The following is a 15,374-nucleotide window of genomic DNA, read 5'->3' on the forward strand; positions in this document are numbered from 1 at the left end:
GTAGTCCGGCGTCGCATCTCCACCGGCGCCCGTGCGAGCGCTAACTCCGCACTCCGCATTATCATGTCGGAGTCGGGACCCCAGCCTTTCAAGCACCTCGCGGTGCCCCCGCAGGATGTATTCAAGCCGGACTTGTTCAAGGACCAGGTCGTATTTGTGACCGGTGGCGGTTCGGGTATCTGCTATAAAATCGCCGAGACGCTTATGCGTTTCGGCGCCAAGGTCGCCATCGTCGGACGCAAGGCCGACCGCCTGCGCGCCGCGGCGGAGCAGCTCGAGCGCGACACGGGCTCCAAGGCGATTGCTACGCCGGGAGATGTGCGCAAGATTGAGACGATCGAGGAGGCGGTCAAGCAGACGATCGACGTCTACGGCAAGATCGACCACGTCATCTGCGGCGCCGCCGGCAACTTTTTGGCGCCGATGATGGGTCTGTCCTCGAATGCGTTCCGCGCGGTGGTCGAGATCGATCTGATTGGCACATACAATACGGTGCGCTCGACAATGGAGCACGTCAAGAAAAACCACGGCAACTACATTCACATCTCCGCGACGCTGCACTACTCCGGTCTGCCGTGGCAGGCCGCGCCTTCGGCCGCCAAGGCGGGCGTCGACGCGCTCTCGAACGTGATTGCCGTCGAGCTCGGTCCGTTTGGCGTGCGCAGCAACTGCATTGCGCCGGGCCTCATCAACGGCACCGAAGGCGCCGACCGTCTCGTGCCTGAGGGGCGCGACGAGTTCGTTTCGGGCTTCACGCCCGTGCAGCGCATCGGCGAGAAGGACGACATCGCGAACGCGGTCATCTTCTTGCTCAGCCCGGCCGCCAGCTGGATTTCGGGTCAGATTCTGGTCGTCGACGGCGGCTCAACGCACTTCCGCGGGCCCATGCTGCCGTACCCTGATTCGGTGCTGGACCCGGTTGCATTCAAGAGCCTCATGCCAGGATCAAAGTTGTAGTTATGATGTAGCAAGATGAGCACTTAGCACGCCCAGCAATTCATTCTTGCGGCCCGAGGTCGGCAGGCCAAAGTGGTGGCACGCGGCGCGCAGGTCGCCAACGAGGAGCTGCGTAAGTAAGGTAACGTACCCTGCCTAGTACACCTTCGTTGTACATATTGCGCACCTCTTTCTCGCGTGCGGGATCAAACGGCGCAGAGGGAGCGCTCGCTTTGGGCGCACGGGGGGGAGGTGGCGCAGGCGTGGTGCGTGGGTCCGCCAACAGAGCCTCGTTCCACGTCCGGATCGCTGCGCTGGCACGCTGGGTAAGACGGAGAAGAACGCACCTCGTGGATCAGATCATAGTCGGGTAGAATGGTATCCCTGTACGCAGGCACTGGCGTTCCGAATGCCGACGCCATTAGCACACTATAATGGTGATGCAGCGCGGGGTTCGTAAACGCATCGGGATTCAAGGGCGCCTTGCGCAAAAAGGTGTCTATCACCTTGCCAGCCGCCACGACCTCTTCGCTGTTTGCTGGGTGAGTCGGGCAACGTACCGTTGTCGGTGTTTCCAGACGGTGCATCGCGGATATCGTCAGCGTACGGCAGGACAATCATGTTCATGCCGGGCGGGACGAGCTGGTTTCCTTCTTCGTCGAGCTCTTCGGCCTGGGGAAGGATCGCGACAAAGGCCGGAATCACATTCTCCCTCGGGGCATACAGGCCCAGCGCGTACTTGTTCTTGGTCAGCATGGACTGCAGCAGCGCCGCAAAGGTACGCTTGCTTCCAGGCTGCTCGAGGTCCGAGGGGTACAGGAAGTAGGCATGCTTAATATTTTCGAAGAAGTGAAGTGTGTCTCTGCTCTTGAAGCCAAGGAGCTTGATGCCGGGAATGCACCCAAACGTGCGCAAGGACTTGACCTCGTCCTCCGACAGCAGCACCTGCGCCGGATTCATGGGATCGTCGCAGATCTGGTAGGCATTGGCGACCTGCGCGGCACTCACGCGGTTGCCGGACTGGGTATCATAGAGGTGCTGGTACGCCATGACTTCGTACATATCCTCCGGGTCTTCCATGCCGTACGACGACACCTTGACCGGGGGGTCCTTGGTCGCCTCCGAGACCAGCGCGTAGCCCTTGACGTGGATGCGCCAGTGCGAAGGGCGCTGAGCCTTGGCGTGCTTGTCGTCGTTCGGCTTGGACAGGCTGCCGAGGTCAAAGAGCAGGTCAAAAATGACGCGCTTCGGCATTTCGCGGCCCCCCATTTGCTCCTCGAGCTCCTGCAGCTTCAGCGCCGAGTCCCATGCCTTGCGTTTCGACCCATTCTGGTCCTGCATCTGCCGCAAGCGCCACGGGCGGAGCGCATCATCCACAATCCCGTCGTCGTACACGCCCACGATCTCTGCATAGAACGCATTCACACGGAACTCGTGCAGCTTGGTCGACATAAAGAACGGCTCCATGTCGATGCCTCGACGGTACATATCCTTCATACGGTCGATGCATGCTTTCTGTGCCAGCTGCTTAGACTCCCCGGGCTGCGGCTCGTCTTGGTTCGTAATAAAAAAGATGCGGCGTGTACCGGCTTTGGCACTGGGTGAGTCGCGCGACGTACGCCGAGGTAAGCAAGTGCAGTGCATTCGACAAGACATGCTCAATCGGCATTTGGTCCGAAGGCGCAAACCGCTTCTCGAGCACACTGGAACCGCGCTCGGCCGCTGGGTCAGCCGCGATACGTACCCGCAATGAGCTCCTGCAGCGCATACGTGACTGGCACATTGACTTGCTGTGGCTTGGTGTACTCGACCGTGTGTGGCTTGAACCCACTGCGGCTTTCGGTAGTCATCATCGACTCGGCCTGCATAAGAAGAACGACGTACCGTATTCCACAAGAGGATGCCGACGTGGTCCTTGGGCGAGCTCACGAGCTTCATTTCCATGAGACGCGCCGCTGCTCGGAGCGCCATCAGCAGCGGCGGCTCGTCATTTTCCGCAGCGTGCATCGTCGCTCCACAGTCAATCGCAAACAAGACCACATCTCGGTGGTAGTAGTTCTACATGAGCCGTGCCACCTACCTCCCACGGCACCGCATGCCCTTCCTCGCCGCCGCCCGCGTCCATGCTGGGTGTGGAGATGTGGAGGTGGAGCGGGCGCGTGGCGCGTGGCTTTGTCGCGCGTCGGAACGGCGCGCGTTCGTTTCGAAGCGCGATGGACGTTGAATCCGCAACTGCCCCGGTGCCTGTCCCCCAGGCACCTGAAAGTGTCCCGCCTCCTGTTCAAGAGAGTGAGGAGGTGATGATCTCGGACGTGCCCGAGACAGAGGCGCCTAGCTCGGCGCTGGATGGCGATGTCTCGGAGATCGCCGCCGACACGACGATGGAAGGCGGGCCGAGCACCTCGAAGCGTGCGCCCCGCCAGTACGTCCCGCCGCAGAAAGGAACGACTGTATTTCCCCTTGCGCGTGTGTCGAAAATTATCAAGGTACGCCGTGCGACTAATTTAGGCCGACAGCGCAGTGGACATTTGCAGCAAAGAGGCGACGTTTTTGATCAGTGCTGCTACGGTACGATTTTTAGTCTAACAGCAGGAGCTGTTTATCAAAAAGTTTGTCGAGGAAGGATGTACGAATGCACGTATGGACAAACGCAAAATGGTCCGCTACGATGATATGGGTACGTCGATCCCACTCACCCGCAGCCAAGGCCGCGCAGCAGAACGAATACTTGGATTTTCTTCGTGACGTTGTCCCCATGCCCATCCCGCTCTCGGTAGCCATGCAACAGCGTGCTGATCTTGCGCAGAGCGGCGAGGGCCATGCACTGGATGTGACGGCCGAGACGCCTGCAGAGGAGCCTGCCGAGACGCCCGTTGGCGCCCCCCATGCCGAGAGCCAAGACCTGGACCATATTTCTGGCGTGGCGAGTGAACCGGCCCCCTATGCGTCTATACCCGAGGTGCCTGCCTCTTCTGGTCAGCCCGTCGAAAACAGAGTGCCTGCAACGCAAGATTCCCTGCCCAGTTTTTCGCAGGCGTCGCAAGCGACACCTGCTCCGTCGCTCTCTGCACCAGCTGATGCTGTGAACATTTCATCTGCACAGTTTTCCCATGATTCGTCGACTCCTATGGACATGTAGCACGCTAGTCCCGCACTGCATCCCGAAAAAAAAAAATGGCGTCGAAAAAATCGACAACTACAGGGTTCGAACCTGTGTGGGCGGAGCCCATGAGATTGCTGAAAGGATTCAAGTCTCACCCATTAACCACTCTGGCAAGTTGCCAATAAACCAGATCGGGACGCGCCATTGCGTCCTTTATTCTCTACGAAAAAATAAAGACGGGGCTGTGCGCTTAAATCAGACCATTCGCCTCCAGGAGCAGGACGATCGAGTGGGTGATCTCGGCAATGCTCTGCTGCGAGACATCCACGGTGAGATCGGCGTCGGTAGGCTCCTCGTACACGTCGTCGACACCAGTGAAACCCTTGATCTCGCCACGGCGCGCCTTGGCGTAGTTGCCGCGGCGGTCCGTGCGCTCACAGTGCTCGAGCGGCGTAGCGACGTGCACCAGGAAGAAGTTGCCCGCACCACCGTTCTTGGTGACGGTGTCGCGAGCAGTAGCACGCGAGCGCTTGTACGGCGCGATAGGAGCCGCAATCACAGCGGCGCCGGCACGCGTAAGCTCGGCAGCGACAAAGGCGATGCGCTGGATGTTCTTGTCACGGTCCTCCGGCGTGAAGCCAAGCTCTGCAGAGAGCTCCGAGCGGACAGTCTCGCCGAGAAGGAGCGACACGCTGCGGCCACCCTGCTCGTAGAGCTTGACCTGGAGCGCACGGGCGATCTGGTCCTTGCCCGAGTTGTAAAGACCGCTGAGGAGGATGGTGAAGCCCTGCGAGGTCTTGGGGGGGTAGCTCTCACGCAGCGTCTTGACCACGCTCTCGTACGAGAACCAGTCGGGGATCGGCGCACCGGTCTTGAGGCGCTTGCGTAGTTCGGTACCCGAGATGTCGAGGGTGCGCGTGCCGGGGGCCACCTCGTCCACGGGCTGGTACTCGTCGGCATCGGGCAGATAGGTCATCATCTGGAACGGAACCATCTCGATGCCGAGCTCGTCCGTGTGCTGGCGCACAAGGTCCTGCGCATCGTAGGGGCCGTAGAAGTCCTTGCCCTGGCTGTTCTTGCCGGGGCCGGCGTGGTCACGACCGACGATAAAGTGCGACACACCAAAGTTCTTGCGGATAATCGCGTGCCACAGAGCCTCACGGGGACCGGCCATGCGCATGGCCAGGGGAAGGAGAGCGAGCGTAGCCATACCGTTGGGGTAGCGGGGCATGAGGCTCGAGTAGACACGCACACGGGTGTAGTGGTCGACATCACCCGGCTTGGTCATACCCACGACGGGGTGGATCAGCACGTTGGCCTGGAGCTTACGCGCGGCACGCACAGTCAGCTCACGGTGGGCACGGTGCATGGGGTTACGGGTCTGGAAAGCGACCACCTTGCGCCACGACACCTTCTCAAAGTGGTGGCGGAGCTCGGCGGGGGTGAAGCGCAGCTCGACGTAGTCGTAGTACTGCGGCTTGGCAATGGCCTGCACCGAACCACCCACCAGCACGTCCTTGACGTTGTTTTGCAGGTAGGCGACAGCCGGGTGCGCCTTGTCGTCGGCGCCAAAGACGAGCTCCGCCTCGCGAGTACGGTCAATGTCGTAGAGGTCCGACACGGTGAGGATGGCAATCGCGTTGTCGTCGCGGGGGTCGCGCAGCGTGACACGCGTGCCCTCCTTCAGGCCGAGCTGGGCGACCTGCTCCTTGGACACGTCGAGCGTGATGGGGATGGGGAAGAGCGCACCGTCGGCGAGGCGCATCTTCTCAAGGACGCTGTCGTAGTCTGCCTTGCCCATGAACCCCTCGAGCGGCGAGAAACCGCCGGTAATGATCAGCTCCAGGTCACAGAGCTGGCGCTAGGGGTCAGTGAGTCACACGCACCTCGCTGAGGATAATCTCGGGGAGCGTCTCGGACTCCTCACGGAGCTTGGAGCTAATCGAAGCATCGCGGACGAGAAGGTCCTTCAGAACACCGCCGTGGGGAGGGTTGACCATGATGAGAAGAAGTTGTACAGCAACGTTGACACCTGCAGCACTTTCTTCGGTGGGGCGCTACCGATTGCGCCATCGGACCGCGAACGCCCGCCCGCCTCCACATCACGTGCACGTGCCAGCACGACGCTGCAAAAAAAAGGGCCGTGCTACAAGAAGATGCAATAGGCGCAAAGGCGCTTGGTTCGGCTAGTGGGAGACTAAGTACGCCGGGATAATTAGGCCTTCGAGATCTCAGTCGAGTTGGTGGCACCGAGGGCAGCCTTGATCTCACCGTAGATACCGAACTGGAGGGCAGTGATGGTACCGACCATGATAAGACGGGTGGTGAGACCGGTGAAGAGACCGACGATACCGAGCTCGCCCGAGAACTTGACGAGACGGCCGACGGTGGTCTCGCCAGGGAGAGCCTTGGTCTTGTTGATCTTCGAGAGCAGGGTGTCGGCGGGCTGCGAGATGACGGCAGCGGCGAGACCGGCAGCGAGACCCGAGCCAAGGTTGTAGACGGTGGTCTCGGAGGGCGTGAGGTCGTTCTTGGTCTTGCCCGAGGCACGGAGAGCAGCCTCGAGGACGATCTCCATGGTCGAGAACTTGGCCATGTTGTAGGGCACTTGCTTGAAGAGGATGGGGCCGAAACCAGCGTAGAAGCCGCCAATGCCCTCCTCGCGCAGGATACGGGCGAAACCGCCAAAGAGACCGTTAGCGAAGGTGGGCTGCGAGACGAGACGGATACGGGTGGCCTCGAGGGGGCAGAGCGCAATGTCGGCGAAGAACTCGGCGAGGGCCGAGGCGGCGAGGTAGACGGGCATGCGGTTCTGCTGGGCCTTCTCCATACCGATGTTCTCGACGATGAGCTTCTTGAACAGCTCGTAACCGCCGAACTTGAAACCACCCTGCAGGAAGTAACCGGCAAAGGTGGGGCCGAAACCAGTGAGCAGAGCACCGGCACCCTCCTTGGCAATGATCTGACGGAAGCTGCCAATAACACCCTTGTTGTAAACCGTGGGCTCAAGCTGGATACGGGTCTTGACCACATCGACGGGCGTCATGGCACCGTGGGTGATGGAGCTGGGTCAGCGATGCAATACGTACCAGCACAGCGCACCGGCAAGGGCAAAGCGCGAGTACAGGTCCACACCAGTGGGGGGCTTGGCCTCCAGCACAGAGTTGACGGGGTAGGCAGAGCCAACAAACTTCTGGGTGTACGACGACATTATGGCGATACCGAGTGGTGGGTTGGAAACGTCTTCGACATTGGGTTGTTCTTTTGTGCCGCGGTCGGACAGCTGCTGCACGTGCCGCAGGGCCCGCGGACCTGATAGGGCGCGGCGACCGGGACGTGCAGAAACAGGCCCCCTGGTTGGCTCTACGGGACTCCACCCCGGTTCCGGCCGAAGACGGAGCGACGCCTGCCCTGGCGGCAGACAGGCCCGTGCACATTATTCGGACCAAGGCGCGAGGAGCTGGCCTAGGTTTTGGAGCTCCTCGGGGAGCGCAGCGCGCACATGCTGCATCGCGAGCGTAGAGATGCTGTTGTGGATACGCGTGACGAGCTGCGCGAGGATGTGCATCAACTCCGTGTCCGTGGCTTCTTCACGCGTCGCGATGATCAGCAGCTCAGGATAGCGCGTCAGGCACCGCTCCACCACTTTGCTGCGGTCGGCATGCGGCGGGGGCGCAGTGTGGCCGTGCCCGCGTACAATATCGTGCAGATCCGAGCGCTCAGGGTCCAACGGATCGATGCCAGGGAAGCACATGCCAGTCGACAGCGCCTCAAGGCGCAGGCACAACAGCCCGATCTGTTTCACCTGGTCTAGTTCCAGCAGCTCCATCGTAGGCTCATAGATCTGGAGCTTGGTATCGCTGGGACGTACACCGGGGAGATGGCGGTAACGTCCGCTGAGCTGCTTGGGGTATACCAGAGACAAATGCTCCGGAATCTCGATGCCTTTCAGGCGGCGCTCGCCCATCGAGATGATGCCGAGGCCGAGGCGCCGCAAAAAGACCACCTCGCGGGGGATGTGCGACTGGCCCAGCGGGGGGTGCGTCACTTCGGTCGGCGACGTCTCGGTGTCCTCGTACTTGCCGAGGAGCATTTCCAGCTCGTTCACCACATCGCGACTCACCAGAATCTGGCCACCGTCGGCAGCATTGCTAATACGCGCCGCACGGTTCACCATCGGACCAAAGTAGTCCATACGGTTGTTCACAGGATCCACCTCGCACACCGGCGAGCCCCAGTGGATGCCCATACGCACAGACAACCCACGGTAGATTAACGTGCCATCTTCGTCGTGGACAGGGTGCCCGTCGTCGGAGTCGAGGATCTCTTGCGGCCAGTCGACGCTGAGCAAACGCAGCTGCACGCTAAAGCACCACAAGAGTGCCTCGCCGACGGACGGGAAAGAGACCATGAATGCATCGCCTTCGGTCTTGGCCTCGTAGCCACCGATGCTGCGCAGCTGCCGGCGGAGCAGCAAGTTGTGCAGGCGGATCGCGGCCTGCATGCCGGGGTTCGTCTCCCAGAGCAGCGTCGAGTGCTTGATATCCGTAAAGACCAGCGCCACCTGGCCAATCGGCGGCAGGACCTCGCGCTCGAGACGCGCCAGCGTGCTGTCATTGTCGGCGCGGCTGCGACGCGTGAGCTTCTTCGAATAGTCGACTCCGCGCTGCAGCGCATGCGCGTGCTGCACGTTTGCATCGAGCTGCTCGTGGAAGAGCGCGCCAACCGCGACGACCATCACGGTAATGTGGCCCGTCGCGCCATAGCTCACCGCAATGTCACGCAGACGCTGACTCGCGTGCCGGGGGTGCTCGCGGTCCATGCGCGCGATATCCACCGCCATCTGGTAGGGAATGTACCGCCAAAGCTCGGCGTTCGCCAGAATCACAAACTCGTCCGCATCCGTCAGCTCGACGCACTGCACCGACGGGCACGCCGAGATGATCGGCGTGAGCTGGAAGTGGCCAAACGCACGCGCGACGTGGACCTTGTCGTTGACATAGCCACGCAGTGAGACCCAGCCTTCAGCGCTGCGGATGCGCTGCGTCTCGTCGCGGTTCAGCGGATCGTGCTTCGTGCCGAGCACGCGCATCGCTCCACCGACACGCGACAGGACGGCGAGTGCGTCGCCGACATTGGCAATATACAGGCGGTGACCACGCTGGTAGGCGAGAATGGCCGTGGCGCTCGCTTCCCACAGCATTTTGTGCGTGCCCGGGGTAGTGCCCGGCCAGCCCCAAAAGAGCTCCTGTGCCCCTGCGCCGTTCGCCGTGGCGGCGGCGGCAGCCGCCGCCACGAGGCTCGCGCCTTGCGTGCTGGTCGCCGCGGTCTTGTCCTTGGAGACGTCCATCCCCAGGACGTGTTCGGCGTACGTCTGGTCGAGGCGCAGGAACGCGCGGCGCAGCGCCGTCTCGACCCTGTCCTCACCCGGAGGCACATGGTGGCGGTGGTCGAGAAACGGCATGCCGACGCGGTGCAGCTCCTCGTTGAGGATACGGCCGCAGTGGTTCGCGACGTAGCGCGCAATGTGACTGCCTGCGCGCAGGCACGGATCGTGCCCCTCGACGAGGCCAAACAGCGCCTCGTGGTCCGAGTTGCGGTAGCTGGACAGGACGACATCCGACACGTGGAGCGCGTCGTGCATGCCGAGGGTGTCGGCAATGCCGTACGGCATCGAATTGATCTGCGAGAGTGTCGTGCGCACGCGGCGGTCGTCGGTCTCGTCCGGCAGCGGCTGGTGCGTCATGGTGACCTCCATCAGACCGAGCATGCGCAGGTGACGCAGGCGATTAAAGTCGGCAATGTTGCGCTCGCGCCCTTCCGTACCCGTGAGCTTGGGCTTGATCTCAAAGCGCTGGTTGCCCGACAGGTTGAGGTAGCGTAGCTCGGGGTTGGCGTTCCAGTTCCAGTCATAGTGCCAGTTGGCAATGTTGTACTTGAGGATATTGTTGCCCGCGTCGAGCGAGCGCAGGCGCTTGAGCCGCCCAAGCTCTGCCGGGAGCGACAGGAGCTTGTTGCCATTGATAAACAGCACACACAGGCGCTCCAGCCGCTCCATGTCGTCGGCTGGCAGCGAGCTGAGCTTGTTGCCGCTCAGGTACAGTTCGCGCAGCTCGCCGAGGTGCGCGAGTGCGCCGACCGGTACTTCGTACAGGTCGTTCATGCTCAGGTTGAGCACCTCGAGCTCCGAGAGGAGCGTCAGCACAGAGAACACGTCGTCCGTCAGACGGTTGTCGGCCAGGCGAAGCAGCACAAGCGAGTACTTGAGCGGGTTCGCCCGCTGGCCGTCCGGCGTGGCCGTGTCGGGCGGCAGCGGAAAGGTATCGAGCAAGTTGGAGCTGGCGTTGATCGCGTACAAGTTTGGGCACCGCCAGAGGCCCGCCGGAAGCGCGCGCAGGTTGTTGTTCTGCACATCGAGGCGCTGCAGCGCGCGCAGCCCCCCGATCGAGTCTGGGAGGTGCGTCAGTGCATTCGCGGCACATGAGAGGTGCTCGAGCGCGGTGAGCACGTCGAGCGGCGGCAGCGACGCAAACTGGTTGTGGTCGAGCGTGAGGTGCGTCAGTGCAGGCAGCGAACGGAACAAGCTTTCGTTCAGGCGCGCGAGGTTCGCGTAGGACAAGTCGAGCTGTGTAAGACTCGCAATGGTCGGTGCCGTGAGCTGCGCCTGCGACAAGGGATTGTGCGCGAGCTCGAGCATCTGCACGGACGAGCTGATTTCTGAGTCGAGCGTCGTGAGGCAGTTGTGCGACGCGAGGACCGTCTTGAGCTTCGGCAAGGAGAGGACGTGTCCCAGCGAGTGCATGCTCGTGTTGCGCACGTCGAGCGTCTGCAGTTCGCTCAGGCGGAGAATCGCATCCGGGAGCCGGCTCAAGTTGTTGCCCATGAGCACCAGGCGCTCGAGGTTCGTCAACTGCGCGATTTCCGGGGGAATGTGCGAAATGGTATTAAAAGACAAGTCGAGGTCTTTGAGTTGCGGAACGTCACACAAAGCTTGGGGAAAGGTATCGAAGCGGTTGTTGGAGAGGTTCAGGTAGGACAGCGCAAAGAGCCGCGGCGTGTACTCTGGCATGACCGACAGGCGGTTGTTTAGCATCTTGATCACCTTGAGCTCGGGCAGTGCGTCCAGAGAAATGTGCGACAGTTCGGGGATGCGGTTCGTGGAAAAGTCGATGTGGGTCAGCGTCGCGGCCCCCGTGATGGACTGGGGAACATATTTGAGCGACAGCGCACAGCACCGCAGCATGCGCAGATTGGTGCACAGCTGCACAAAGTCCAGAGGGAGGTCCGACAGCGGGTTCATCGACAAGTCCAAGCTCACGATCCAGTGCGCGTGCCGGTAGACAAACACTGGGATCATGGTCAGGTGCATGCTCTGTAGGTTCAGGTGCTTGTACGTCTGCTCCTGCGCCTCGAGCGCGACGCTCTGCAGCGTCGGCACGCGGTCCGGGCGGAAGACGAAGCGCAGCACGTAGCTCATATCGTCGCGTCCCAACGTGTCGAGTCCGTCTGACTCGGCGTAGCCTGCCTGAAGCAGGCGGCGGCGCAGGATGCGCGCAGGGCGCTCGCTCGCGACCAGCGGGCGGTCCGAGCCCTTTTCGTAGAGAAAGAGGCCGTGGCCCTTGGCGTCCAGGAGGCCCACGGTGCGCGCAAGTACGTACAAAATCTCGGCCGCGGTCGTCTCGAGCGCGCACGAGATCATGGAAAAGGTGTCGTCCTGGTGGTAGATACGCAAAAAGACACCAGGCTGCATCGCACTGCTCCCCCCCTCGTGCAGGTGGTCCGGTGTGAGGACCGGCACGGGTGTCGCGTCCGCCTCGATTGCCGCCGAGTCGCCGCGGCGGCGTGTCGAAAAGTGCCAGGCCGTAGCGCGCGGTGCCGCGTCCTCGTCGAGGCCCGTAGGCGGGAGCTCGACGCGCGGCGTGTCCGACCCCGACTTGCGTGCAAACTTGCGGAAGGGAAGGTGCGGGGGATGCACGCCGTGGCGCGTACGCGGCTTGCTCTGCCGCTGGGATGCATTGCCCGTGTTGGACAAGAAGAACGGCAGGCGGCTTGTCTGCTCGTCCGGGGATGGAATGATCGACTCGGCGTCCGACACGCTGCCGCTGCGCCCGTGCGTCGCGAGCTCCGGCGCGAGAAGCATGTCGAGCTTCGACGGCCCGCTGCGGCGGCCGGCAAAGAACCGGCGCTTGTGGTTGTCTTCCCACGGCGTCGACGGTGCTGGAGGTGTGTGCGCCGGTGTGTCGGTCGGCGTCTCGTACACAATGATGCTCGTCGGCACCGACTCGCCGCTCGCGTCGAGCGTCGGCAGCAAGCCCCGGTCCGCATCGTCGACGTACTCGCCGGCGACGTTGTGCAGGGATCCCAGCATCTCGTCGTGCTGGCGCACGGCCCACGAGTCCGGCGCCATCCATGTCGAGCTCACCTCGTTGATGTGCGGGCGACCCGGCGGAAGGACGGTGAGCGCCGGCGCGGCGCGCGGCTCGTCGGCGTCGTGGTCGAATGCGTGCGGCGCCGTGGTCGGCGAGACGTCCGTCCGAAGCGAGTCCGAGGTCATTTGCGAAAAGGTGCTTTCGCGGCGTCCCGTGCCGTCTGAGACGCGCGACATGGGCAGGACGCGCGTCCATTCGTGAAAGTCGATGCCCGAATCGCGGCGCGAGCTGTCGGTCGAGGCGCGCGAGTAGGACACGCCGCGTGTCGCGTCTGAGTCGGTCGACCATCGCGAGCGCATTATCGGCGAGTTCGTGTGGCGTACCGGTGAGGTCGTCCGCGACGAGGTGCGTGTGCACGAGGGCGAAATGCTCGTGGCCGGCGACACACGCCCCGCGCGGCCGCGGTCGACAATGTCGTCCATCTGGTCAAAGTTGGTATCGAGCGCAATGCCGAGCGCCGCCGCGGGCTGTGACACGACGCCGTACGAGTCCGAGGCAGCAGACTCATGCGAAGCAACGCGCGCCAGGTCGTTCACCGGCGACAGGCGCATCTCGCTCTCGCCATTCTCGCGTCCAAAGAGCCACGGCCGCGAGCGGCGTGCGCCGAGCCGCGGCTCGTCCTGCAGGCTGCGCGCATCCGAGCTGCCCGTCGCCTTGGCGGACCGTGGCGTGCGAAACGGGCGCCACTTTTTGTCGTCGTCGCTCGGCGTGCCCTTGTTCTTGGACGTGGTCCGGAAGAGCTGGAGCGGATTGAGCGTGCGGTATTTTCCCCCGTCGCTGCCCCGCTTTCGGGGCGGCGTCTCACGGCTGGGCGGTGTATCCTGCCACGGCGTAATGCTCTGGCCGTCGTGCTTGGCCTGCGCGACGCTCTGCTCAATGATCCCGCCGTCGCCCTCGGGGCGCGCAGGCGCTCCCTCCATCCTGGAGCACGGTGGAGCCACGCGAGAGTCCACGTGGGTCAGGGCAGTGTTGCGCCGGGGCACAACACCCTTCTCCACGCGTCGGGATGTCGCTGTCGGACCCCGAGGGCAATCCGCCTGCGTTCAAGTTCATTGGACTGGTGCGTTGCGAGACTAATGCAGGGCCTTGCTGTGGCAAGTGGTGTGTTTATCGGGTCGTCCTTTGTTTTCAAGAAAAAAGGACTGCTCTCGGCGCAGCGAAAGTATGAGACGACCGCCGGCGAGTCGCACGCCTACCTCAAGAGCCCGCTGTGGTGGACGGGGATGATCATCATGATCTTAGGCGAGGTGCTCAACTTTGTTGCCTATGCATTTGCCGACGCGGTACTCGTGACGCCGATGGGTGCGCTGTCGGTGGTCGTCTGCGCGATCCTCTCGTCCATCTTTCTCAAAGAGTACCTCACGCTCTTTGGCAAGGTGGGGTGTTTTCTGTGCATTGTCGGCTCGGTCATCATTGCGATCAATGCGCCGGAGCAAAAGACCAGCGGAAACATCCACCAGTACCAGGACCTGTTCATTGCGCCGGGCTTCCTCACCTGGCTCGGCATCTGTGTCGTCTCCGCGCTGGTGATCATCTTTTTTGTCGCACCGCGCTACGGCAAAAAGAATATGCTCGTCTACATTACCGTCTGCAGCGTGATTGGAGGGCTGAGCGTGAGCGTCACGTCGGGCCTCGGCGCGGCCATCATCCTCTCGATCCGCGGCCAGAACCAGTTTACCTACTGGTTCACCTACTTTCTCCTCGGCTTTATTGTTGTGACGCTCCTCGTGGAGATCAACTATTTGAACAAGGCGCTAGAGCTCTTTAATACGGCCGCCGTCACGCCGACGTACTACGTGATGTTCACCGCCGCAACGATCATCACGTCCGTCATTTTGTCGCAGGGCATGCACGCGAGTCCCGCGACGATCGTCACGATCGTGTTTGGCTTCTTTACCATCTGCGCAGGCATCGTTCTGCTGCAGCTCAGCAAGATGGATCCCGATGAACTCGAGCAGCAAAAGGGCGTCGACCGCAAGTCCTCGGTGCTCGTGCGCCTCACCCAGATGGGGCACGAGCCAGAGAAGGAGAACGACATCTCGCACATCGAGGACCCGGGCATGGACACGATCCGCGGCGGCATGGGCATCGTCGGCAGCATCATGCGCGCAAACAGCTCGCGCCGCGTCCGTTCCAGGCGCACACGCTTTGGCGACGACGACGACCTCGAAGGCGACAACGTGCAGCGCTACCAGCTCTACGACCGCCCCGTTTCCTACACACCGGACGCGAGCCGCTCGCCGTCCATACACTCGCACCACACCGCCATCAAGTTCGCTCCGGGCGCCGACCAGCCGCACGGACACCACGGCGACGAGGGCGCCGACGAGGCGCCGCTGCCGCTCGCAGGCACCATCGGCGCGGGCCACGCTTTGGTCCCGATCCTCGAGCATACCCGGCACCCGGGCAGCACGCGCCACCTGTCGGAAAAGCGCGACTCGGCGTACACGCTCGGCAGCGACATGTCGATGGACGAATACGACGCAGACCTCGCCAACCAGAGCGCGGCCGACATTCCCAATAACCCCCTGGCGCTCCCGCCGATCTGGAACGACGACCCCGATAGCGACGCATTCTACGGCGACGCCACCTCGCCCACGATGATTGTCGACGAGTACTGCCGCGACATTGAGGGGCCAGGCACGCCAAGCACGCACGGCCGCCGCACCCCAAGCGCCGCACGCCGCACGTTTTCGCGCGCACGCCGCCAGGACTCGGGTGAGCACTCGCTTGGCCTCTTTAAGCTACGCAAGCCCTCACGGAGCGGCACGCAGGACACCGCCGCACACGCGCATGACCACGCGAAACACATTCCTTTTGCAGGCGGCCGCGCGACAAGCCAAACGCGCGCCGCTGAACCAGAAGAGCGGCAACTCTTGCCGTAACACTTGTATATTGTCCATCGC

General features: G+C 62.5%; 7 protein-coding genes and 1 non-coding gene across 8 annotated transcripts; 3 read left to right on the forward strand and 5 right to left on the reverse strand.

The window, feature by feature from the left end:
• Nucleotides 1–63: 63 nt before the first annotated feature.
• SPS19 (2,4-dienoyl-CoA reductase [(2E)-enoyl-CoA-producing]) lies at nucleotides 64–957 on the forward strand (the record flags this gene model as incomplete). The annotated part of the gene is made up of 1 exon (XM_060266420.1): nucleotides 64–957. The coding sequence occupies one exon, from the start codon at nucleotides 64–66 to the stop codon at nucleotides 955–957; it is 894 nt and encodes a 297-aa protein (XP_060122403.1).
• On the reverse strand, nucleotides 958–3,061 carry KU70 (ATP-dependent DNA helicase II subunit 1; the record flags this gene model as incomplete). The annotated part of the gene is made up of 8 exons (XM_060266421.1): nucleotides 958–1,065; nucleotides 1,088–1,258; nucleotides 1,284–1,474; nucleotides 1,497–2,533; nucleotides 2,556–2,658; nucleotides 2,681–2,798; nucleotides 2,821–2,994; nucleotides 3,017–3,061. 8 exons carry the CDS (start codon nucleotides 3,059–3,061, stop codon nucleotides 958–960), a joined length of 1,947 nt encoding a protein of 648 aa, XP_060122404.1.
• An 88-nt stretch (nucleotides 3,062–3,149) lies between these two features.
• MJAP1_002485 (DNA-directed DNA polymerase) lies at nucleotides 3,150–4,022 on the forward strand (the record flags this gene model as incomplete). The annotated part of the gene is made up of 5 exons (XM_060266422.1): nucleotides 3,150–3,422; nucleotides 3,445–3,504; nucleotides 3,529–3,613; nucleotides 3,714–3,931; nucleotides 4,011–4,022. The coding sequence occupies 5 exons, from the start codon at nucleotides 3,150–3,152 to the stop codon at nucleotides 4,020–4,022; spliced, it is 648 nt and encodes a 215-aa protein (XP_060122405.1).
• A 104-nt stretch (nucleotides 4,023–4,126) lies between these two features.
• MJAP1_002486 lies at nucleotides 4,127–4,219 on the reverse strand. Its single transcript has one exon. It is a non-coding gene; the product is annotated as a tRNA-Ser (tRNA).
• Nucleotides 4,220–4,289: 70 nt separating this feature from the next.
• On the reverse strand, nucleotides 4,290–6,039 carry MET3 (sulfate adenylyltransferase; the record flags this gene model as incomplete). The annotated part of the gene is made up of 2 exons (XM_060266423.1): nucleotides 4,290–5,894; nucleotides 5,926–6,039. 2 exons carry the CDS (start codon nucleotides 6,037–6,039, stop codon nucleotides 4,290–4,292), a joined length of 1,719 nt encoding a protein of 572 aa, XP_060122406.1.
• Nucleotides 6,040–6,254: 215 nt separating this feature from the next.
• MIR1 (mitochondrial phosphate carrier protein) lies at nucleotides 6,255–7,250 on the reverse strand (the record flags this gene model as incomplete). Its single annotated transcript, XM_060266424.1, has 2 exons — nucleotides 6,255–7,104; nucleotides 7,129–7,250. The coding sequence occupies 2 exons, from the start codon at nucleotides 7,248–7,250 to the stop codon at nucleotides 6,255–6,257; spliced, it is 972 nt and encodes a 323-aa protein (XP_060122407.1).
• A 225-nt stretch (nucleotides 7,251–7,475) lies between these two features.
• Nucleotides 7,476–13,388, reverse strand: CYR1_2 (adenylate cyclase; the record flags this gene model as incomplete). Its single annotated transcript, XM_060266425.1, has 1 exon — nucleotides 7,476–13,388. One exon carries the CDS (start codon nucleotides 13,386–13,388, stop codon nucleotides 7,476–7,478), a length of 5,913 nt encoding a protein of 1,970 aa, XP_060122408.1.
• Nucleotides 13,389–13,474: 86 nt separating this feature from the next.
• MJAP1_002490 (uncharacterized protein) lies at nucleotides 13,475–15,353 on the forward strand (the record flags this gene model as incomplete). The annotated part of the gene is made up of 2 exons (XM_060266426.1): nucleotides 13,475–13,528; nucleotides 13,551–15,353. 2 exons carry the CDS (start codon nucleotides 13,475–13,477, stop codon nucleotides 15,351–15,353), a joined length of 1,857 nt encoding a protein of 618 aa, XP_060122409.1.
• Nucleotides 15,354–15,374: the final 21 nt, after the last annotated feature.

Source organism: Malassezia japonica, chromosome 4, assembly GCF_029542785.1.
Source record: "Malassezia japonica chromosome 4, complete sequence".
NCBI classification, from domain to species: Eukaryota; Fungi; Basidiomycota; class Malasseziomycetes; order Malasseziales; family Malasseziaceae; genus Malassezia; species Malassezia japonica.